At 40.7% G+C, this 25,242-nt stretch overlaps 1 protein-coding gene across 2 annotated transcripts; it reads left to right on the top strand.

The window, feature by feature from the left end:
* The first annotated feature begins 1,345 nt into the window (after positions 1-1,345).
* MTHFD2L (methylenetetrahydrofolate dehydrogenase (NADP+ dependent) 2 like) lies at positions 1,346-25,239 on the top strand. Of its 2 annotated transcripts, XM_048941963.1 has the most exons (8): positions 1,489-1,677; positions 5,766-5,950; positions 6,901-7,023; positions 10,302-10,454; positions 11,207-11,314; positions 14,694-14,786; positions 17,996-18,121; positions 24,779-25,239. In XM_048941963.1, the coding sequence occupies exons 1-8, from the start codon at positions 1,547-1,549 to the stop codon at positions 24,889-24,891; spliced, it is 1,032 nt and encodes a 343-aa protein (XP_048797920.1). In that variant the 5' UTR covers positions 1,489-1,546; the 3' UTR covers positions 24,892-25,239. The 2 variants fall into 2 exon arrangements, with proteins under 2 accessions (XP_048797921.1, XP_048797920.1); XM_048941964.1 differs by lacking the exon at positions 17,996-18,121 and having other exon boundaries at positions 1,346-1,677.
* Positions 25,240-25,242: the final 3 nt, after the last annotated feature.

Here is a 25,242-nt window from a genome sequence, read left to right on the forward strand (position 1 = left end):
GTGCTTTTCATAAAGTCCCAAATCTTTATCATTGGACACTTTAATATGAAACTCACCAACAATGTTTTACATAAATCTTGAGTTCACCTTCTAGTGAAAACAAAGTGTGCACAGAAGTTGAATTATTGCAGCTTCTCTAATTAAATTCACTTGTGAGCAGGAAAGGGGTAGAACCTTATTTAATGGTTAGCATTGGAATGTCTAATTGGAAATTAGTTGTGGAATTTAAACACCCCAACGGCAGAAGCTGTTTGCAGAAAAACATCCAGTTATAAATTCATTGATCACAAAATACAGTATATTTGATAAGTAACAGTTCCTGTTATTTGCTTACATAGTAGCATAGAGCAAAGTTATTTAGTATCACATCTGAATTCACATTTTTATTTCAGCAAACTTAACCACACGTCCTTTAAGGGTAAAAGCAGTCATCCTTTCAGGAACTGCACAGATTGTATTCAAGGCCTGAACCTTGATAGAAGACTGAGTATGGTCTGTTTATACAGGAAATAATCATCACGGAGACACTTGTGAATGCCTGATGAGGTACATGTTAAGAAAAGGCATCCAGTGCTCTACCTTCAATCGTAGGGACCCTGAGTATTTCTTAAGTTTGTGGAGTTTATTATACCCATTCTTAAAAGAACAGCAGGAAAAAGAACATTTTCTATGTGTAAACAGTCTAGAACTGGCTGCAAGCCTGTTAAATACTGGCTCAATTCGAGCTAAAATTAGCTTCCCATTGTACATTAAGTTAGTCCTACAAAAAGATGTGCTTGCAAGGCTGTTTTAGGGAACAAAAGGAAGCCTGCAGTCTCTATTCAGGTATTTGAAGGCATTAGAAGCACATTTTTAAGAGCAAAAACAAATAAGGCATTTCCCTTTAGGGCTGTATGCTGGTTGTAGTCATGTTATACCTATCATGGATTTAATTTGGTGTTTGTACACCGGCTGAGGGGCAGAGGGAGATTTCTGGAAAGAATGAGAGTAGAAAACTTCCTTGAGACAGAAAACCTCAAGTGTGTCAGAATGTTCTCACGTCAGTTACAAAGATCTGACAGATGTGCAGCCAGACAGGCTACATGTGATAGATGTCAAAGCAGGCTGGTGACGCGTGTTGAGAAGGCAGAGAGTGGAGGGCAGGATGCTCTTGTATGTGCTGGAGAGCCTTGACTGCTCTGCAGGTCTGGGAGGGGGAATACCTACTTCCCCTGCCGGGTTTGTGCTGCGTGACTATTTTTCAAACAGTACTGGAAGGAAATGCCATGGTTATGGGCTTCCCAGACGTGACTATCGTGTGTACTTCTGTCTTTTTAGTGATGAAGTAACGTTCTCTCAGGGCTAAGTCTCCGGATCTTTCACACGCTCCCCGCGGCACTTATGCCTCAGACCGCTCACAGCTCCGTCGCCCATCTCTGGACACGCTCCACCGCTTCAATGCCCGTCTTGCAGCGAGTGCGCCGCCCAGCCCCGCTGCCCGTCACAGCGACCGGCACCGCCCTCCCCGGCCCCTCCGGGCGGCGGCGCTTCCGCTCGCCGCAGCGCAATGGCCGCGGCCGCGTTCTTCTCCCCGTGCTCCGCGCTGCGGCCGGGCCTGGCTCCGCTGTGCCGATGGCGGGCCGCCCTCCCTCGCCTCGCGTCCCGCCACGCCGGCAGCGTCCCCCGGAGCGCCGCCAGGTACGGCACGCCGCCTTCCTCCTCCTCGTCCTCCCTGCTCCTCCTCCTCGCGCTGTCTGAAGGGAGGGGAGGCCCGGCCCTGCCCTGCCGGTGCTCGTGTTCCCGGGCGGGCCGGGCCCTCCCCGGGGCAGATGGGGCTCTTCTTTAGGCACAGTGTCGGTATTTCTAGATGAACGCGCGCTGTTGCTGTGCTCGCCTGCTGGGAGCTGCTGTTTTCCAGCGCGGATACCGGCAGGTGCTCGCATCGGGTCAGCGTTAGGGTTGCTTCCATTGGGAAACAAAGTGTGAGCAGGCTGGAGAAGATCCTGTTGTGACAGCTCCTGCTTTCAGGCTTGCCGTGTAGACGCAGGTCTAAGTTAGTAGCTTACCGCTGTGTGATGCCCCGCGCGTCGTCAGCAGCACAACCGAGGAGGATGCAGAACGTGACCCATGGATGCAGTGGGGTGGAGGGCACAGTGACGGTGCTGGCTGCTGTCCCACCGCTCAGAGGCTACGCGGGGTTGTTTTCAGTGGGGATATGTTGATTACAGTGCCTGGACTGACTTGCTGCACTGCAATCTTCCTCTGCACCTGATGCCTTACTATTTGCTGTAGTTCTGGAGTCCTGTCTCTGTTCAAGGAGCTAAATGAGATTTTAAGCCTGAGAAGCGTTGGCACAGAATCACAGAACCATTATGATTGGAAAAGATCTCTAAGTCCAACTATCAGGCTGTCCCCACCATGACTGCTAACCATATCCCTCAGCATCACATCTCCACGGTTTTTGAATGCCCCCAGGGACTGTGACCCCGCCACCTTCCTGGGCAGCTGGTGCCAATCCACCACTGCTCTTTCAAAGAGTAAAATTTTTTCAAATGTCTGACCTGATGTTCTTGCCATGTGTTGAGGAATTGCCTTTTTTCTTGTTTAGCTGTGCTCCTACACATATACAGATGTGAGCAATTATGTGGCAGGTTGTTAATTGCAAGTTGTTGCACTGTGGTCTCATACTTTCTTATAGTAAAGGCAATATAGAGCTCAAAACTTTGTTCTGCGTGTTCTAAAAGCACAGGCTTGTTTTCCCCAAAGAATATGACATAGACAGGAGAGAAACCAAATACTGATCAGGCTTGTAAAGGTGGTAAGTCATTCAATTCTTAATCTGACCAAGAAGTTTTATTGCTTTTGCAAGCTACCTTCCAAATGATTGTACTACTTTTTTTTTCCCAGAGTGATTTTTATTAGGAGCTGAAAACACATTTCTGTTAGACAAAACATAGTGCACATTTCCACATACTCTGAGTTTCTGTTTGTCTTAGAACTCTAGACAAAATTCTAAACCTGCTAGAAATTAATAGTAATGATGAGAAATAATAAATACTGCTGCCTTCCTAGAAAACAGAGGCAAAATGCCAGCACAGGTTCTTACCTTGTTTGATGTGACAGGCAAAGTTCAAGTAACAGATATCAAAGTAATTGAGCGCAATATGTAAAGATAAATTTAATTGCCAGAATTAATTGCTTGTTGAAATCTTTCCTAAGAATAGTATGTTGGCTTGCTGTCATGATAATCAGACGAGATAGATCAGTTGTATTGACAATAAATTTAGGGCATCTCTCAGTGGTCCTCATTTGACTGTTTAAGTGCTGGTAGAGATCTGGGTTTGTGTAACTGGAATATGTATGGTTAATGGTAAAGGCGAGGTGGTCTTTGCTGTTGCATTTAACCAAATAAACAGCAGATTGGTAGCGCGTATCTGTGTACAAGAACATAATCTTTGTATTCTAAGTACTGTAATATTTATTGTATGCTTGTTTGTTCATTTGTTGCCATCAGATTTGTAAAGGTTTAGATGCTGAGATGAGGCCAAACTCCTGGGTGCTTGACCACTGAGGTGGTACTCAGGGAAGGCTGATGAAAAGGTCGCATGTGCTACATGTAATGGTTCTCGAGGTAGCCGTATTGACAAGTTGGGTATAGTTGTGCCATTTACCAATAGAAGGCCAAGCTGGTGGGTATGTGGAGCACTTCTAATCGCCCGTGACTCATGACAAATGGAGCACTGGCTTGCTGAAGCTTTGTAGAACTACTGTGCTCTGCTTAAAAAAAAAGAAAAGAGGGTGTCCGTGAATGGCTTTGCACTGAGGTTGGCTCTTCCCTTCCTTTGAGGAGAGAAGAATGCATTACTTGATGAACTTCTTATCTGTATCTCCCTGAGGTGCTCCATTTTCCAAAGATTTGTCTCACTTGCTCCATGGTTCGTGGTCAGTCTCCAAAGTGCTAGCTTGGTATTTCAGCCAAGTATTCCTTTTCTTTGTACTTTATTTTCACTATGATACTCTCTGAGACTGGGAGTTGCTCTCCTGGCTGTTTGCTGTGAATGTGCCTGCTCATTAGCATCTCACTCCAAAGCACCTTAAAGTTAGGAATACAAAAAAATAAAGTTATTCTTTAAGTTAGTACCTCGTTCTGTGTCTTCTGAGTGTCTCTATTGTAACATCAAAAAGGAATAGCTCACAGACAGTTGGACTGTTGCACACCTTAATGCAAAGATGGAATGTTGCTTGCTCATTTCTGCATGTGTGAACTAATGCGTGGCACTGACTTGGTCCCTGGTATCTGGGGTACCCCTGTATGAGTTTCCATTAAAGTTTTTCTCCTTTGTAACTTCATGTCACTTAGGCTTGTAGAAGTTGCTCTATGCTATCTTCAGAAAGATCCAAGCATGGGAGAGCCTGCTGACAGGCTCCTGGCTCTGATAGAGAATGTGCATTATATCCTTGCTTGTAGGATGCAAGAGAGTGTTTTCTATTTGTGTGCATGCATGGTTGTGGGTTGTTTTTGTTTTTTTGGCTCGTTTGTGTGTTTTTTGTTTTTTTTTTAGTACTGTAGTTCTCTTCATTTGCTTTGGATTGATCTTTGAGACCTACTAAATGAGTATGTGGTTATACCTTTAAGAGAGAGGCATACACTTGAAATCAGTTGCCCAAAGTTGAGGAGAGTGAGTACTTTGGCCATGCATTTAGAGCAAAAATAGTATTATTGGCTTTTGTGTGTGAATTGAGAACCTTTTTTTGGCACCAGAAGGTTGTTAGCTCTTTCTATCCTTAAACATTTATGCCATTGCTACATTGTTAAGCACTAACTACTTATTTGGCAAAGAAGTACATGGAAACAAATGTCTTGTGCCAATGCTATACATGGCCTAAACCTGACTAACAGCAAGGAGAGAAGTGGAAAATGAGAAAGAGTAGACCATTAGGAAAAGAATAAAAACACATGTATTGATTTAAAAACAAAAAAATCAAGTTAAATAATGCCGAAGATAACCTTGGATGTATATCTAAAGCTGGAGTAAAATTGAATTCAACAATGTGTTCATTTATTGTGTTGTATGATTGTCATTTTATTGCTCCAAAGTTATGTTATTTGAAGAGAGTGAGCAGTAGGAAAAATGCAGGAGTTGGGTACTCTTAGTTCTGGTCCAGAACTGTGTGGTTTTGAATACTTCGTTTTTTTCCTGTGCAGCAAAGTTTTCATAGAATTGCTCTGTGGTAATTAATACAAGCGTAGCCTGGATTTCATCTGTCAGTCAGATGTAGAAGGCTTGCATAAATGAAGCCACAGTTTGGGATTTGGGTACTTTTGAGGATTTCTTCCTGCCCCAATCTCTTTCCTGCATACCTTCCTGCTTCTGTCTCCCAGTCCAACAAAGTCTGTGTTTAATGGCTGGATTACGTGATACAGCAGTGGCAGATCATAGCATCTGAAAGCAGTGCATGCTGGAGGCTTCTCGGTTATTGCAGACTGATGGGGTGCATGGGGCTTTCCACATCTGTGCTTGGGGTCTTGATGACAGCAATGAAAGAGAGGAAAAGGGGGTGGGTGGCAGGTGCTGAGGCAAGCTCGAGGCACAAGACTCTTTCTTCAGCTTCCCTCTGTCTTTCGTGCAGGAAGCTGCATGAGTATTTTTCAAGTAGTATTGGAATTACTATCAAACTAATGCATCAAAGCATATGCAAGTATTTAATGCAGTGGATGGTGTGCTCATAAGTGCCATGGTTATGGACTGTCCAGATGTGACTTGTGTGTACTTTTGTCTTTTTAGTGATGAAGCAGCCATTATCTCAGGGACAAAGCTCGCTAAACAAGTCTTGAAGGAAGTTCAAAGGGATGTGGAATCGTGGATATCCTGTGGGAACAAGAGACCTCATCTCACTGTCATATTAGTAGGAGACAACCCAGCTAGTCATATCTATGTCAGAAATAAGGTAAAAGCAGCTGCAGCTGTAGGTATGTACTAGGTAATATAAGCGTTCCTTTGGTGAGCACAGGACACTGTTCTTTAAAATATTCTAAAAATGGGGAAGAGAACCCCCTTTGGATCTTCATCTCATGTCACACCTTTTTCTTCCTCACCTTCTCTGATTTAGCTAAGGTGAAAAAGTTGCAGTGATATATAAAGTAATTCTTATGTCATGTGCATGGTAGGCATAAATTTAACGGTGCACCTTAAAATGTTATTGGGAGGTAGTTTGCACTGTTACTTTTCGAAACTGCAAATGAAACGTGAGTGCTGGGGAATAACTTTTTTTCATAACATCATATTTACCTTCATATGTATGTGGTGCATCTCATGGAATTTCTGGCTTGTTGGATGCTGTAGGTCTGCAGTAAAGCCAGGCAATCTCATCCAAAAACAAAGTTTCATAACCGTGTATGTCAATGGCAGAGTTTCAGATATAAATCCAATAGTAAAGCTGAGGGACTGATTACCTGGAATATGACTCAATCACCTCAGAATGGAAGAGCATCACAGCTTAAGCAGAAAGCATTTTGTTGTTTTTGGTGGAACTGCAATCTTCTCCTGTGACTTGAAAAATCTGTTGTAAGTTTGGTTCTGTAGAAGTAGAAGAGCCATTAGATGGTGCCAGCATTATTAGCAAAGCTAGGTCCATTTGGTTTTACTCATAATTCTCAAGAGCGTGGTTATAGACAAATCATTATAGACAAATTATTATATGCATTGATCTCCAAATATTTTGTCTTTGTTTTAATTTTGAAGCTGCTGTGTCAAACTACTAACTTTGTTGTGAGATTGCTCTTGATAACTGGAAATATAGCATTAAAGACCAGAGAGTCTTATTCGAGACAGTTGTTGAACATTAACGGATTTTTATACAACGTGAGTAAGCTCTCCCTAAGTTTCCTGATACAAATAAGTGTCTTTCTTTTTCTGTCAGGAATTTCTAGTGAGGTCATACTGAAGCCTAAATATATTTCTCAGGAAGAACTGTTGGATATGACATTAAAACTCAACAAGGACTCAACAGTTAGTGGTGTATTAGTTCAGCTGCCTCTCCCAGGTGGGTGTTATCTCACTCCCTACATATGATCCATGTAAGAGGAAAATGTTTGACAACTTTTGCTGTTGCAAGTGCATCATAGTGACATCAGAGGCTCCAGAAAGAGAGCAAATAGATAATGAGGGGCTTGATGAAGAGATGTCTTTTTCTGTTATTGTATAAATAGCAAGTCTTCTCTCAACTTTGTCAAGTTAACTTCTCCGATTTTATTTTATTTTTTCCTACCACACTGCAGTATTTTGTCTTGAATACCAAAACCTTTGCCATGTCTTCCTCCCCTGCATTGTGCCAAGATATGCTGCTTAGCAGATAGTGGGACAGTCTTTCTCAGAGTGGTTCTTGCTTGTGCCCTAAATGTTCATTTGCCTGTTGTGTGCTTTCACCAATATTTGAGATAAGCATTGTGCTAAAGACTTAAAAGCCTCTAGCATGCTCCTGTCGTTTATTTCCCCACTCTGGTTCTGTACAATAATCTCACTCTTATGAATCAGTCGGCAGCAGCAGGTGGCAATATGGTACTTAGTGCTAAAATTTGTAGCTCTTCATATCAGTCTCTAACTTCATTAAACCAGTGTATGCTTTCTCTTAGGGATTTGCCAAAGCTAAGAGAATCATTGTAATAGACTGGGTGATGTGTTGAATTTCCCCCTCTTCTTTATTTCCAAATCTTGTCTTTTATCACATATTTAGGTATGTGGGCACTGGGCAGGAGCTTCTGGGCCCTGAAGGGCAGGAACTGTCTTTTTTTTTTTTTGAGTTCATGGAGGAACTGAAGCATGTGCTTTGTTCATGTTTGTAATAACAACTAGTGTTCATTATTAAGTTCTGTCATTTGTATTACATGAGAAAACTGATGATTGTGGACAAGTTTGCCATCTGCTGCAGTGAGTTAGCCACTAGGTGGAAGTAGAACACAAGGAAGGAGGAGGAAATCCTGGGCTCAAAGTCGGGAACAACTAAAGGGTGGGCTGGTCTGGGAAACATCTATCCCTGCAATAACAGATTAGGGCAAACAGGTGATTTAATGACTTGTCCTCGATATTAAGAACTTATACAAAAGGTTAAGCACCTGGGGATAAAAATCTTCCTCTCTGTGTGTTGCATAGTTCACAGACTATAGTTCATAGTTCATCTGGATTCCCAATCCACTGCTGTGTCCTCTGGGAATGGGAGGTATCGTATACATCTTATTTGCACTGATACTCCATCAAATGGTTGGGTACCACTTACAGGAGTACTTCTTTTTTTTGGTGACATAATATAAAGTCATTGCAATCCCCTCCTGAGCGGTCTGCTTTAATAGTTTAGTAAGGGACTTGAGCCTTGCAACTTGTCATTTTTACGCTTGTTGAACGTTTCACAAGGAAGGATCAGAACATAATTCTAGTTATGTCAATTTAGATATCTGTTGCTGATATGTTTGAATGTTTTAAATTCTCAGGTAAGTGGTGACTTCCCTACAAACTGTGGTATGTCTGTTACCATAACCACATTAGGAATAAATAGTCTATTCAGCCTGTGAAACTTGTTTTAGGGCTGGCTGCTGTCTACCTTACTTAAACCTTAGAGGCATTTGATGAATAGTATAATGTTTTCAGTGTTACATTGTTTGTATACTTATCTAGTAAAGGTAAATATCCAAACCATCATGAACTGAAAATCTTCAGGAAATTATTTCTACAATAGATGTTGGATATAACTTTGATTACTGAATTATTATTTCTGCGGCAACACTGTGTCCCCTCCATGCAACTTGAGTGAGAGATGGGCAGAAAACTGATGTACTTAATTTTCCAAAATCCTTTTGACTTATCCTGTAACAGAAGGATGCAAAGCCCAGAAGTTGTGAAAACCTAATCAGCAGTGTCTGCTAATCCCACAATAGGGGGGTTGTTGTGTGGAGTGTTGATATTTATTTATTTTTCACAATAAGCCACACAGAGGTGTGGCTTTTGATCAACACTGGAATAAAAATAGAAGCAGAGGATAGCTTTGTTCTTTCAGTCCTGTGAGCTGCAGCAACTTAACTTTGAGGATTACCATCTTTGCCTGAGGAAAACTTCCTTTCTGTGCCCCTCTGGAGCACTGTACTTCTGATGTGGTAATGGCTTCGTGGAGACTTTGCTCTATCTTTTAAATTGCCTGGAAGATAGGAAGACATGTTTGATGTTGATTTGAGATAGAATGTGAAAAAGTTGACATTTTCTTAGTTGTAAGCAGCAAAGAATTGTGGAATAAATTAGGATAAACATCATGTCCCTTTGTGCTTTGGAACAGTTTATTCTTTGCTCCCTGCCTATGCTTCTCAGAATCTTTTTTTGTTCCCTGTTTTTATTTTCATCAATCTTCTCTTTTGAGAACTGGACTTCATTTCTAGTATGTCTAGACTGGAGAGCACGTGCTTGTTGTGTAAATAGGAGAGCATGTTGGAGTAGCTAGGCAAGTGATGTCCAGTGTCATCGTGCAAGTTTGGTTAACGAGAGCTGCTGCAGAACTCATGCCTCCTATTTTATTGTGTCGGCCCACAATGTCACAGGCAGATAACGGTGGTATATAGGTCATATGGGGACATGGTTTACAGTGTCCTTCCCCTGGAGTGTCCAAATCTGTGCAGGCTTTGAACTTGATTTTGTAACTTTTCAGAGATGACACTTGCTAATGCATATCTTTTTCATAATCAGGTATCACCATTTAAGCCATATTTTATGTTGTGAGCTCAGCAGTTTCAAGCAATTATTTGTGTTCTCAATTTTCTGAAGTAGGACATAACTGGATCCCAATGATTAACAAATTCTTAAAGCCACTTTTGTTGTAAAGTGGAAACTGAAAGCAAAACTGGAAGAAAAAAAATCAGTTCATGATTTCCTTACATTTGATTAAAATTTAGGACATAGATCCTGTTTGCTATGGGAAATATGCACTAAAAGAAAAATTTTCCTATGATTTTTTTTTAAATCATTTTTGAGCCATGTGATGATAACTCTGGCAGAACATACAAGAGCTATCTTGCTTAAGCTTCTACTTTTATAGTTATTGTCATCATTCACAACTTAGTGTCAGCCTATAATTTGGACCGAATCTATAGCATTAGCAATATTACCGATGGAGTCATTTAATTTTCAGTAGACTTTGATGGTTGGGGTTGCAAATTCTGTCTTTGAGGGGAGACTGTTACTCTAGCTAGATGGAACTCGTGTGTTTGTCTGTATAATGATTCAGATAGGAGTGATGACCTTTGACAGTTGAAAGAAGTGTAATTGGAAAGCAATGTTTCCCAGACCATATAGATGAGCGGACAGTTTGTAACGCTATCGCGCCTGAAAAGGATGTGGATGGATTTCACATTATCAACATTGGACGTCTGTGTCTCGATCAGCCATCTGTAATACCTGCCACTGCTGCTGCTGTCTGGGAAATCATAAAGCGGACAGGTAGGAAATTCATCTGTATTTAATTATTTTTTTTCTTTTTATTAAACATAGAAGGAATGAAGGATAGAGTCAGGTGTGGGTTAAAAGATGTGGGCTGTCTTCAAGGTACTGCTCTTAAGGAAGAGCCAGTATTTAGAGGATTAGTCTAAATAATAAGGAAATGCCAAGGAGGATGGGATATTTTGCCAGTGTTATAAATATTACATGTAGATTATAGTTCATGTCAAAGACTTTGAGCATTTTGAATAGTAACTTATTTTCTACTGTTTAGTGTTGCATAGAATTTTAAGGAGTTGTTCTGTACTTCCTGTGTAGCTTTCAAATAAGACTGCAATGTATAAATCCCTGTAGGGTAAGGGGGGAAAGTGCAGAACAGAAATGGGAATATTCAGTTGGTTACTAGAAGTGGAAAAGATGAATTAAATAGGTGCTATTTTCTGAGTACAGTATGCTCCTACCAATGGACAAGAGAGCTTTCATTTCACTTTGTGGTCAGGAAAGAAAATTTTTTAGCCTACAAAGGATGATTCAGAAAAACTCAATTACTTGCCAGTTTTGTTTCTCTGCTGTGAAAGCTGAGTGTTATTTTGTGGGTTCATACTTTAAATTCAGCCTTGTGGGTTTCCAAGTCACACTGATGTCAGCAGTCCACAATAGCAAATAATTGCTATTATTTTGGCATTGAGAAGAAGGGGTTTAGTATTTCAAAATAGCAGAATAAAATGTTGTGTTCTGTTTTGGTTTCTCATAAGGAATACAAACATTTGGGAAAAATATTGTTGTAGCTGGAAGATCTAAGAATGTTGGAATGCCCATTTCAATGCTTCTGCATACTGATGGAGAGCATGAAAGGCCTGGAGGTAAGTTTGTGTTGTCAGGTGTTGTAATGTTTCCATTTTAACAATTAATGAACTAGTTAAAATAAAGCTCACCAGAGCATTTGGATAAAGGGAAAGCCTTTCTCTTGTATGACATTAACACCCGGAGCAAGGAGATTAATTGCTAATGCATTTGCTGATGGTTTCTCAGCAGAAAAGGTCAGTTTCTGGGCTGGGCTTTTTCTGATGTTATGTCATCATTTTATCCTCCTTTTGAAACAAGTTCTGTTTAAATTTGAAGATGTTTTCCAGCCTGATTGATTCTGTGATTGGGACCTTGCACAACCTCATTCAGTGGAAGGAATCCCTGCATATGGCAAGGAGGTTGGAACTAGATTATCTTTAAAGGTTCCTTTAATTCCTTTTGGATAGGTTTTCAGTTTTTTGAAGATAAGCAAAAATGAAAAGCTGCAGTCTGTCTTCATCTGTGATGTTTTTTTTATGTTGCAACTGCAGTGTCCTGCAGGTGGCAATATGTGATTAGATAGGGAAGGGTTCCTTACAAAACAGTGTATTATCCATAGACAGATCAAGACACTTCTTATTTTATAAACTAGTGACTTAACATAGCAATATGGTGCTAGGACTTATTTGCTAATATCCTCTTTTTTTTCTATCAGAAGTAGCATTATCAAAGTTAAGTTACTTATTCTTTGTTCTGGCATGATCACACCTAAATGGAAAACTCACTCTTTCTGAGGTAAACTGCTATTTTGAAGGTAGGGACAATCTTTTTTTTTTTTTTTTTTTTTTCTCTCCCCACCTCTCCTTAATAGTGATGAGAGCAATTCTTTGGCTTCAGGAGCTGACCACAGACTCCTTAAGCTCTGGAGAGGAAAATAGTACTGATTTTACTGCTTAGAAGCTATGAATATACATAGCTTTGGATCATTGTTTACTCTCAGAGCCCTTGAATAGAGTTTAAGAGATCAAAAGAACTTCATAATGTATGGTTTTGGTAGTAGGGGTTGCAGTGTGAGGCAGGATATCTTTCTCCTTTTTATTCTATCCTTATTCCATTCCTTTGTCCTGTTCCCCTTGAGTTTTGTTGTTTTATTTTTTTATTATTAGTTACTTTAGATATCAATAGGTGATATTGCAGAAAGGGTGGAGGGGAGAAAGAAGGAAAGTAGGCATGCAGGCGTTATGTACTGCTTGGGATGTTTTTACCCTAAGAAAGTGCAGAGGTAGTTTGAAGGCAGTTGTTTATTCCAAACTCTCGATGGACTTGGGGAAGTTATAGAAAATCGGTGAAAGACTTCTAACTCCTAGGAATTCCCCTTATGTTTATAGAAATAGTAGAAATAGTTTATGCACATATGCACTTCTCTGTTGACATTAACTGCAAATGTCTTCATCTGCCTCTCCATGATTGCAGAGGCTGAAAAGGGACTGGTGATAACTGAAGGAGAGGAGCGATGAGAGATAAGGGAAAAGAGCAGTGAATTCAGAGCGCAGACAGATTGAAGATGAGATTCTTGGGGAAGAGAGTTAATGAGATAAGAGGCACAGATTAGACAGTTAGACACATTCCAGAGGAAGCATCTGTGGTGTTAATGTCTGAGATGGCAAAAATCTTTAATGGTTAATAAAGTGGCTTATGAGTTCATGGTGGATGGAAGGTGGAGATGAACACAAGAACACTGAGTAGAACAAATAGTTGATGGAGAATGGCATCAAAATCTGGGAACAATCTCTTTCAATAGCTTTTATCTTTGCATTTTTTGAGCAGTCTCAGAGAGACTACCACTCTTGCTGCTGGACTCTATATGTTATTTTAGTCACTAATCCGATGACATTTTGTTTTGTGTGTAGTGGTCTTTTCTCAGCATCTCTATTGATCTGAACAAGGCTTTTCATGTCTTGCTGGCAGGGTTTATTTGTAGCTTTGTGCCAAGCAATGTGGGTGCATGCAGGAGCAGGCCCCAGAGCTTTTGAGTTTACCCGAAAGGATGTGGTCTTACACTTGTGATAACTTCAAACACTTCCTACTCTGGTGTAAAGTACAGGTTCAGCAGTTTTTGCTTTATCAGGAGATAGAAGAGCTGGTCAGGCATCTACAAAATCCCAGTACCTTTTTAGTCTTTTCCTGTTGTTGCATTTGACCTAAGTAAAATGATTACTTAAAATATTTTGAGTGTGTGGGGAAAATATCCGACTGAAATTGTACAGATTGTGTAAATATTGATGCTGATGTTGATTGTGTTACGCATGTGAGTTCAAAAACATTTCTTTTCTATGAAATCTGTTGATGTTCCGGTTGACAAAAAGCTTTGGCTGTCTGACCCTCGTGTGCAATCGTTGTTTAGATGGAAGAGTTGATTGATTAGATATTCAACATGAGCCAGCATTGTGCTCTTCCCAGAAGGCCAACCATATCCTGGGTTGCATCAAGAGAAATGTGACCAGCAGGTTGAGGGAGGTGATTCTGCCCTCTGCTCTTGTGAGAGCCCATCTGGAGTACTGCATCCTGTTCTGGGACCCCTAACACAAGAGGGACATGGAGCTGTTGGAGCAGGTCCAGAGGAGGACTACAAATATGATCAGAGGGCTGGAACACCTCCCCTAGGAGTACAGGTTGAGAGAGCTGGGGCTTTTCAGCCTGGAGAAGGCTCTGGGGGGACCTTATAGCAGCCTTCCAGTACCTGAAGAAGGCCTACAGGAAAGCTGGGGAGGGATTTTTTTATAAGGGCAGGTAGCGATAAGATGAGGGGAAATAGTTTTAAACTGGAAGAGAGTAGATTTACACTAGATGTAAGGAAGAAATTCTTTACTGTGAGGGTGGTGAGACATTGAAACAGGTTGCCCGGTGAGTTTGTGGATGCCCCCTCCCTGGAAGCATTTAAGGGCAGGCTGAATGGGGCTTTGAGCAATCTGGTCTAGAGGAGGTATCCCTGCCTGTAGCAGGGGAGATTGGAGCTAGATGGTCTTAAGGGGTCACTTTCAACCCAAAATCATTCTGTGATTCTATGAAGGCTCTTGGCCCTAGAGTCTCATTGTTGTCGTAGCTACTAACCTCATAGTTCAGGCCAAGGAGAGCCTTGGTTGTATTTTTCTCTTGTTGGTCAGATTATCAGCCATGCTCATTCTTGTAAGGGGGAATATCAGTAAGAAATAATGTCAGTCCGAAGCGTATGCATTAATTAATCCTGTGTCAATTTTTAAGAGTAAGTGCTTTTTCATATATGTAAAATGCAAATGTTGTGAGCATTCTGCCGATGCTTAAACAAGTGATGCATCACTAGGCAGACTTGATGGTTTTCTTTACTGTCCTTCATGTACCAAAATGAGTCAGTTGTACTTGAAAGTAATTGCTATATAGGCCCTTTCTATCTATTAATTGTCAATCTTTATGCTTCAGGAGATGCTACAGTGACCATTGCGCATAGGCACACACCAAAGGAACAGCTCAAGATCCATACTCAACTTGCTGACATTGTCATAGTAGCTGCAGGTAATGTGGTGAATACAACCAAAAACAATGTTTAAAACCCAAAAAGAAAAGCTTGGAGTCAATTGGTGGCACTACTTGCTATTTCATGTATTTTTACCGAATAAATGGTGCTCATGCTTGCCAAGGGTGTCATGGTATGCAGGATTTCTTGTAAGATGGACAGGTGATCTGGCACTTCGTTCCTGTCCTTCATATTTGTAGACTCATAAACTGTTTCTCATCACGTGTGACACCTTTCCCTTAGGGAGACTCCAGAGTGAACTCCAGATTGGGAACCAGTTGGTGTGTAGTTTATACAGGTGTAATTATGTAAATTAAGACATTCTCTGTACTGTGCAAAAATCATGAGTCATCTAATTTTTGGCAGGAAGTTTTCTTTAAATCAGCTGGAGGTGCCATTCATAAAAGACAATGGTATCTTTCTCTTGCTGGTTGAATTAAGGGCAAACATAGCAAATTAAATAGTAATTTTGGTAACATATGTGTTATTCATGGCTGGGTTTTTTTGTTTGTTTATAATTATCATGTAAAAAGGAAGAAAATGACAAATGGCAAAAGGAGGGGCTCTGAAAGACCTGTGAAATACTTTGTTTGGATTTTCTAGGACAGAGAAATAAGCAGTGCTACTTCTGAGCAATCTTTGGTTTTACTTTTATTTCCATCAGTAGATATTAGTAAAATTAAACTTAAAAACAAACCAGTCTTTGATAAAATTCTGTATCCCGTGCAACTTGAGATATCTTCCTTCTCTTGTATGGTTTAGGAGGATCATAAATGGGGGGGAAATATGAGCATATTTACTCTTGTGCTCCTTCTCTCCCTCCTCACCATCCTTGAAATGTAATCTTGGGAAGTTATTTTCCAGAGGAAGACAGCTAGGCACATGTCTGAAGCTCCTTGCTTCCTGTTGAAGCAAGATGTCCATTCCTTCAGGGCTTCACTGCACTGTCATCTCTTTCTTGTGCCAGGTCAGGAACAAGAAGTGGCTCAGTTCTCCCACATGTGATTAGCCAACTGTGGGTTCATTGTGAATGAAAAATAACGTGCATTATTTAGGAATAAAGCAGTAATATCAACATTCATGCTGCTGATTTAATATAGTTCAAGGTTTTTTACATGCTGAACAGTTTGTCATCAGTTAGGCTTGTAGTTAAACACTTCAGTAGCAATTTAGCTGCATTCATTCTTCTCATTCATTCATTCTCCCTGTGTCTTTTGTAAGAGGAGCATGATACAACAGTTATTACGCAATGTGAGATAGACTTGAAGTGATACACAGTCCAGCTCTGGGCTTTTTTCAAACAGCATGCAGCCCTGCCCACTGCCACTCTGTCTCTTCTCAAAGGAAGTGAGAGAGAAAATACACTGGAAAAGCCTCTTACTACCAAAACCTTGCTACATAAACTATGTGTACTGTGTGTATAGTAGGAAGATTCCTATTATCTATCTGTGAGGAATTTCTTATTCACTTTCATCCATGGCTGTCAAATAAGTCAAATCAGATGTTCACATTTTTACTCTAGGCTTTGAGAATGCCCATCTTCAGAAGTTGTCTCTTGTTTATCTCTACCCTAGAGAATTGGCTGTGCAGCTTTTCTTCTTTGTAGCTATTGATGTAGTTCGTTCCTTCTCGTTCTCTGCTTCCAGCCAGAGCTGCCTAAGCTCTGTACCACACAGCTTTTGCTTTTTTGGCTAAAGTTTCCTTCTTGCCCCATCCACTGCTGAATTCCTGGACTGCTTGATTCAGCCTGTGGCTGGTTTGCTTTCTAGTACTTTACTGTTTTACAGTCCTTATACCTAAACTGGGATCTTATGGGACTTGTTTGCTTGTTTGTTTAAAGCATGCTTCGCTGTTTTCTACAAAGCTAGAAAGGAAAAAAATTCCCACATTGTTCAATCGCTGCATTTTAGGAATTGCTACTCCAATGCTTATCTCTCCCTACTTGGTATGCAAAGCAGGCTTAAGTAAATGGATCTGTTCATTTGCTTTGGGGGTTAGTTTATTTGTTGCTCTTAAGTATTTGGCCTATTATCAAGCCATTTTACAAAGGGTGTAACTGTGCAACTTCCGTTAATATGCTCCCATTCCTATCGTGCACAGATCGTTAACCCCATCAGACGGAGGCATTATCCAGTTAGCAGTCAGCCTGCAATTGATTGCACAAGAGTGTGATGAAGGAGATGTATCCAGATCTTATCATCAGAATAGGAAAAAAAAAAAAAAGGTCTTGGTTTGCTCAACATTAAAATCAGAGTTTCAAGGCTGTGTGCTATGGGGGAGTGAGAAATGGAGAGCAAAGAAAAGCTCTTCTATTGCCTGGATTCAAATGACAAGCTGGCCAAGGTCCAGCACTTCAAGTGGAGTCATAGCACTCATATGCTAGTGCTTGCCTCCAGTAACGCTGGTCTCAAAACATACAGGTTTGCTTTCTTTTCCTTTTCTTTATTTTTTTTAATGTGTTTTTTTTTGTTGTTTTTTTTTTTTTTTTGTTTTCTTTTTTTTTTTCCCCACCTCAGAGAAGTCTCCCTCAGGGGGAGGGCAGCAGGGTGAGCTCAGAATCCCCCTTTGGAGATGCTCTGTTACTGAGGCAGACGTTCCTCAGATAACATAGAGCTTGCTGCTTGCCCAAGAAGCAAGGCAAAAATTGAATTTGTTTCCAAGTTCAAATCTCCTGTCTTTCAGAGCGGGAGGCTGCATAGAAGAAAATAAATTTAGGAAGCCTTTTAAAGCAGGTGCACAAAGAAGATTGCAGATGTTGCATTTAAGATATAATTGTATAACATGCAGATGTTAGCTGATGGCTTTATATTACCTACTCTCTGATAGCATGTAGTGACTTTGCACTCAGATACTTATTTGCCATAACAATTGAGGAGTTGCTTCGTTTTTTTGAATCTGTCCAGGAATTAACTTTAAGATTTTGTTCTTGGAAGTCTTTGCTTCTCTCTTGCAGAGTGGGCTGACACTGTGGGTAGATATGAGTTGGATACTTTTTTCCTGTTATCTATCTCATTCATATATTACAGGAATGAAAAATAAGCTGGTGGCATAGATCAGATTCTCTCACTATGCTTAATAATTAAGTGAAATATATATTATTATTTTTCAGCACGGGAGGGAGGCATGGGGGTGCATGCAAACTTAATAATTTGGAACTGATGGCCTAAGATTATTTGGCCATGTTAATAAAATATCTTGATGATTGCAGGTATCCCGAAGTTGATTACAACTGATATGGTCAAAGAAGGTGCAGCTGTGATAGATGTAGGCATCAATCATATCCATGATCCTCTAACTGGAAAGACCAAATTAGTTGGGGATGTGGACTTTGAAGGTCAGTGAAACACTCCTTATGTGAACCAGGTGGATTCATTGATAATAAATGCTTTGAATAGCCTATGTCTCAGCACTGACAGAAATGCTTGTTCTCAACAAGCAATTTGTTTGTATGCCTGCTCTTAAGAAATTATATGTTCTTTAGGAAAGGCAGTACTACTTCTATGAGCAAACTTTGAGAGTTACCGATGAGCTTTTATGGCAGTATGGTGGCAACAGTTCTAGAGATGCTTGTCTCCAGGCTTCTTTCATACTCTGAGAATCTCTAAAGCCTCCCAAAAGTATTTGCACGTGTGTGCACACAGAAGCAATCCACAGTTTTTGCCTTTTCATAATGTATGTTTCTCACTGATCGTAGCAAATACTGTTATGCCACAAGTTTTCAAGCCTGCTTTCAGTCTTCCTCTTCAAATTTGTATTTGAAAATACTCACTTCTGCTTCAGAAGTATCCTTTAGGCTGAGGATTAAGGTGGGTTCATCTCAAGCTCTTGAAAATCTTGGTCCAGGCAAGCCCGACTGAGATAACATATGATGTTACATATTGATCTTTTCATGTTGAATGTGTTGCAGAGCGAGTTCATAGTGTAATTGGATTAAATCTCTCTGCTCTGGAGGAGCTCCAGACTGGAATAGCAGGATTGTTGCAGCTGAAAATTAAAGCTTATTGGCAGAGCTCTGTGTGGGAAGCTTAGACAGCGTTCACCCACATTATTAATGGTTCTCAACAGTTCCTTATTTTGATAAGTATGAAAATCAGCCACCATTTTTGTTGCTTTTTTTAATAGTTATTAACATCTTGGCTGGCACAATGTCTCAGAGCTTAATTGTATTCAGAATGTTTCTAGCCCAGTAGATGTATTTGAAATTATATCACTTGTTTCATTCCTGCCTGGTTTTTTTTTTCAATGAACTTTATATCTGTCTGCTGAAGTCTCTGGAATGACCTGCATGAGCTCAGTGATGCTTTGAGCATGCATTTAGAAATATATAGCTGCATTTGTAGAATAGTTCCAGTAGAAATACATTTTACAGGGCAATTTTTGTGTGGTTATCTTCCCTGTGCCATCAGAAGTAAAAGATTTTCCATATTCAGAAATGAACTAAAATGAAGTATAGAGAGGAGTTCCAGGAATTTCTTTTTTTTGTTTGTTTGTTTCTGATTGTTTTAGCATGTTTGAATATGACTTTCAGAAACTTGACAATGTCTCCTTTCTGTTTGTTTTCTTTAAATGCATAACCTTCTGAATGCAATGCTGGGCTTGATTCAGTGGCCGTGCCATGACTCAGAGTTTCAGCGATGCACCGTATGTGTCTTGTCATGTCTGCTGTGGGTTGCTCTCAGGATTTTACCTGGGGGGAGGGAAGATCCAAAAAGGAGGGAGGATCTTCAACCTCGATTATGCCACTGCAACTCCAAGTAGCATTTTGCTGTGCGTTGCCAAAGGGAAGTTGTTGTTGGTTTATTGGTATCGGTGAAAGTTTCACTAAATCTCTAACAACAAAAAAACTGTCCCTGTGTACAGAGTTGGAAAAAAAAAAAAAAATGCAAACCATATCACTTGTGTCAAATCTTCTATTTGCCAGTTAGGAAATGGAACAAGCTAGGCTATTTATGTACCAAATTGTTTTATCCTTATCCTCCTTTTGATCACTTGACTGAATTTATGCTTAAGCCTATGTCAAAATGTTTTTTGCAATATGTAAGCTGGCATGCCATACGTCAGCTGTGTAATGTAAAGTAGCCCACTAGTGTATGTTCTTTCATCATCTCCTTCCTGAAGTAGGGAAATATTTGGAGTGGAAGCAAGGGGATGTGTGAGAGACTGAACTGGGCAATCCTATGTCAAACCTTTGTTGTAAGAAATGGATAGGAATGGCAGACCTAACAAGGTCATTTGGCTGAGAACCTCTGGGAGTGCAAATAAGCTTCAATAGGTGGGTGAGAACTGTTGTGATTTGGTTGTCATATCCTAGCAATACTTGGATGCTATCCTCTGATCTCTAGGGAGTGGGCTTGAAACAGAACTTTTTCATCTCTTACATCAAGATGACATTTCAAATACATATCTTTTTAATACTGTTGATTCATAAACTCAAAGTAAGAAATACCTGGTGGAAAATATTCTTAGCACAGGCCAAGAGTATTGAATAGCTATTCAAGATGAGTTTTAAAGCTCTGAGATCTGTATTCTATAGTGGGCATCAGTGTGAGCCACGTCCCATTTGGCTGTAAGTGGTTAAAGGTGCCCAGAGTGCTGTTATGTGAGATTATAAGATATTCAGAGGAGCAAGACAGGAAAACACTGTGCATTTGGAGGTTGACTATGTAGCTTGAAGAGAGCATGCAACTGGAACAGCTCTTATGGGCGGAGCACTGTTTCCAGGAGTCACTGTAAAACAGGGTGGTGGCGCAGCACTGCTGGAGCTGATCGTTGATACAGAGGTGCTCACTACTGTGCTGCTCCTGCCTGACCTGCCCAGTGACAGTGGTGGACCTGCCCATGTTCCAATACACAGAACTGCTATCCTCGTTCAGCTCCCACCCTATCTACCTAGTGGTAGTGGTGCATCTGCCCATGTTCTAGGAGCACAGAGCTGCTTCCGCAGCTGTGCACCAAGAACTCCCAAACATTTTCTGTGGTTTGCTGGCCAAACACTCTGGCATCACCCCTGGATGCTGCTGGGAGCAGCTGGCTGAGGTTTGCCTTCTTAAGGCTTCTGGCAACGTGGTCTTGAAGGGCTGTACTAAAACAAGGGAGGAGCTTTGCACTTCAGTTGTCACTGCAATCTTCACAGCCTGTGAGAAGGTGGCACTGTTACTGAATTGTGGCATGCTGTTCATGGAACACACGAATCTTCGTGGTGTTGGGTGTTCATGACATATATTGTTAGAAATGAAGTTGGCTACTGATAGCTGGAAATGAGCTGGAGAGGTTCATGAAGCTGAAGTATGCAGAATGGACCAGGCTCACTTCTAGATGGAACAAGTGTACCAAAAGGCACATAAGTTTAGTAAGAACCAGGGAAATGTATCCTGTTCTGATTAACTACAGCACTTATTCCTACCAATCCATTGGGTGAGCTGACTAGTGCCTTGAAACTTGTTCAGGTAGTGAAAAAATGTACCATGATCATCTTCAAAGCCAAATTTTTTACCTAAGTGTTGGCATTGTGTCTTACCTAGAGTTGGTAGGATGTAGAAGTGCAGGTGTTGTGGAAACAGTTCATTCTGACAGTTGTTTTCTGCTGTTCCACATTCAATGAACTACCTTCCAGGCTGTGAGCTTTCTTTTTTTTTTTTCTTCTCAAACTTCTGTATCCTTTCCAAACTATCTCTTGATGCTGCTTATCCAAACAGCAGTCCTGAAAACAGAACATGGGTATTCCAACTATTTTCACTACTGCCTTTTTTTTTTTTTTAGTTCATTTTGAAGAGGTGACATTCTTTGTCTAAGTAATAGAAGTCCAAACTGTAATACTGTCTCTGTGTTGTTGCCTGGTAGAACTCAGGGGAAGATCTGCCTGTTGGTATGCTTTGCTAAGGCAAGACTTTTATTTTGCAAATTCCAAAGGCTTTCTATCATTACTTACTTCTTAAATGGTGGCTTGGAGGCTATTTTCATAGTTCACTAGGATCCCGGCTGCAATGGATGATTACTTGAGCTTCTAAAGAGTGCTGTGGACAGAATGTTAGCTAAATGCAACTGCTAGCTCTGGGTGGTGGCTGCCAGGAGGCCATGGAGCACCACTGCCTAGTGTCACTCTGCTTTGGGTTGGAGAAGTCAAGGTTCTTTCTCACAGAGGAGGCCACATCTCATGCAGGGGTCTAAGGAAATGTTCACTGAGACCTTTAATTTCTGCTGCTACTGCTCTTTATCCCAAGGCTGTTGCAATATCTCACCCACTTGTCTGTGCTAATTAGCTGCATCTGAAAGTAGCTGTGCTGCTTAATTTTCTGCTGGGGAGCATTAGGGGGATAATATCAAACAGAAGGAATTTTGAGAAATGGAATCATTGTTTTCAGGTTACTATTCCACAGTGCACAGTGAGGAAAATTCCAGACTGTGTAAAGCAAGCAGATCATGGGATATCTACTATGATTGCTGAGCACGTGATTCACACTTATGCACTGCTGCACGGATGCAGTGATCCTGGAGAAGCTGTACAGGGACTAATAAAGCCATGTGCAAACAATGCTTAGGCAGGAATTATTCTGCATCACTCAATGCAGATGCGCCAGACTCAGAGCCACCTTCAGGTTGAGACTTGCCCTGGGTTTGTGTGATGAACCCTATTCCGTGTCTGATGTTCCTGCTTTAAAGGAACAGAGGAATGAAGGGCTGCTTCCAAAGCAGCAGAGCCTGTTTGTCAAGGAAATAATCTACATTTCATTTCATTCTGAAGAATCAAAGGAAGATTTGAAGATTCTAAAGAAGCTGCAAAATAGCAGCTCCTTCCCCATAGACATCTCATTTGTGTACCAACATTTTACAAATTGCTGGTCTCCAGAAGCTAGGTTAGAGCTTTACCGTTGCTGGGAAGCAGAAACGAGACCTCCTGAAGGAAGCAAAGGTGCAGCACCCGATTTACTGACGTGAGGTGGGTCACACCAAAGTGCTGCCTTAGGACTGCTTTGGCTTTCTACTCTTCATAAGAGAAGGAGAGTCTGTTCGCATTTTTGATGTTATTTTTACCCCTTTGCTCACTAATGTTCATCTTAGAGAATTGTATTCATCTGACCTGTATTTACTCTTCTAGGTGGAGATGTATCAGATGGTAGTTCCTAAACATAGGCAACTGTCACTTGTTTACACAGGTTGCTCCAAAAGTAATGCCTCCTGTTTATTTCCATGGAAACTGTAACAGGTACAAGGAGTACAATAACACTGTTTCACAGAGCAAATTCTTAGCTACAAAGCACTGTGTTTTTTGACATAGTTACCACTGTTAGATATGCATTTTGTTCAGTGATGAACAAGAAACTGCATGTGGAATAGTTGTGGGAAGGTTCAACCTCTACTGCCGTACAACTGACATCCACCTCTTATGTTGTGGGCCAACACAATAAAACAGGAGGCATTACTTCTGGAGCAGCCTTTGTGTATATATCTGGATCAGCTTTTGTGAATAAGGTATCCAGGTGGTTGTATGCAAGATATAAACTGTGGTTTCTGCCACGTTGAGCCACAGTGATTTCCGTAATGATAGAGTATGGGGAGAGAAAATCTTCTGCAACCTGTGAGAGCAGCACTCTGTGCCTGTGCTCTTCATTACAGCTCCTAACACGAGAGGCAATGATGTTGTGCACGATGTGCATTGGAAGGCTTATGTGCAGCTGTGAACTGCAGCATTTGGTAACTAAGATAAGAGTATTCCAAATAACACCACAAAGAGAAGCATATAACATTGCCATGGAAATAGACTTATTTCAATTTTAAATGGCTGAAACAATTTGTATGGCAATTATGATGGTGTTCACTTCAGATGTGGGTACATTTCAATAATTATGACATTGAGTTAGGGATTTTCAGTAGCTGCTAACCATAAACACCAATCTCAAAGAGCAGGTAGTTCAGAATAATTAGTAAGAGTGTGTGAGAATATTAAGAATAACTGTTGTATGGGACCTTTATTTCTTACAACTTGCATGTACAACAAAAACAAAGTAACAACAAAAAGCATTGCACGTTGCAATTTGTTAAGCTTTCCAAGTATTTTAACAGTGTATCTGGTGGTACAGCTAGTAGAGTAATCAAAGCCCTCCCTGGTGTAATTAACAGCTCTTCTCAGCTGCTTTTCAAATAGTAATGCTCACCATAGAGTGTGTCTATATGACATGCTTGCAGTTACTTTCCGTGCCTTACTTCAGACACTTGGGGGGGGGGGGGGGGGAGCAGGGGTGGTGTGATGCACGCTCATGGTGGCACTTGTGAAAATCTCTACAGCAATCAGTAGTATGCCACTGTTAACTAAAGTGCATTGCTAACTAAATGCTTTAAAAAATAAGAAAAAAGGTGTATCTATCTCTTAGCAAGGTACATGCTAACTTTGGACAGCCACATAGCCCAGGTAGTTGCCGCTAATTCAGTTGTCAAAATTCTTTCTTTGGCACTTCAGTAAGACCAGTGCCTCCCAGTCCAAGTTTGATGTAGGCACCATAATAAGGCTGTTTTGTGGTTTGGTTTGCTTTGGGTTTGTTTGTTTGTTAAACAACAACAAAACCATACCTTCTCTAAAGGAGCAGAGCATTTATGGCTGTTGTTGCAATGGGAATTTGTTTTTCTACAGACTCAGCTCTGTTTTGTTCTTTGCCCATGTTGAGAAGCAGAAAACAAACCAACCAAGAGGACTACCTTGCAACTCTGGTCCTGATTGTATCCTGTCATAGAATCATTAAGATTGGAGAAGATTACTAAGACCATCTAGTCCAACTGTCAGTGCATCACCACCATGTCCACTAAACCGTGTCCCTCAAACTCATCCTGGAACTACCGTGAATTTGAGGACTTCTGCTGTAACTTTTCACATATTCTTCAGTATTGTCCAAATCACAGTCCTTTAAGCTTGTTGACAGTTGGACTTTTCTGGAAAAATGAATGAGAAAAAATTTTCTGGAAACATTCTTAGTCAATTCCTTTCTCTCTTTTCTCTTAGAAGTGAAGAAGAAGGCTGGCTTCATCACTCCAGTGCCAGGAGGGGTGGGACCTATGACTGTTGCAATGCTTCTGAAGAACACGCTGATAGTTGCTAAGAAGCTCATTTACTAGAGGAAGTGGGCTGTCTCAGAAGAAGAATGCAAGTTCTATTTATTGTTATACAAAACCTTTATTTTTTACTAGAAAGATATTTATTTCTACATTGTATTTATTTTTTCATGTAAACTATATTGAACTTGATGGTTTACAAAATGTTACAATACTTTATGTTACCTCCTGCTGACTTACTGTGAGCATCACTGAATTGAATGGTGCAGACTTTGTTGGTACCATGTTGTTGGTCAGCTGTGTGTGTGGAAGTGAAAAACTGAACTTGAATTCCAGAGCTTGAATTATGCTTGTATATTTTGAAATGGCATGCTATTGATGAGATTATTTAAGCATTAGATATGCTCAATTTGT

This window comes from Lagopus muta, chromosome 4, assembly GCF_023343835.1.
Source record: "Lagopus muta isolate bLagMut1 chromosome 4, bLagMut1 primary, whole genome shotgun sequence".
NCBI lineage: Eukaryota > Metazoa > Chordata > Aves > Galliformes > Phasianidae > Lagopus > Lagopus muta.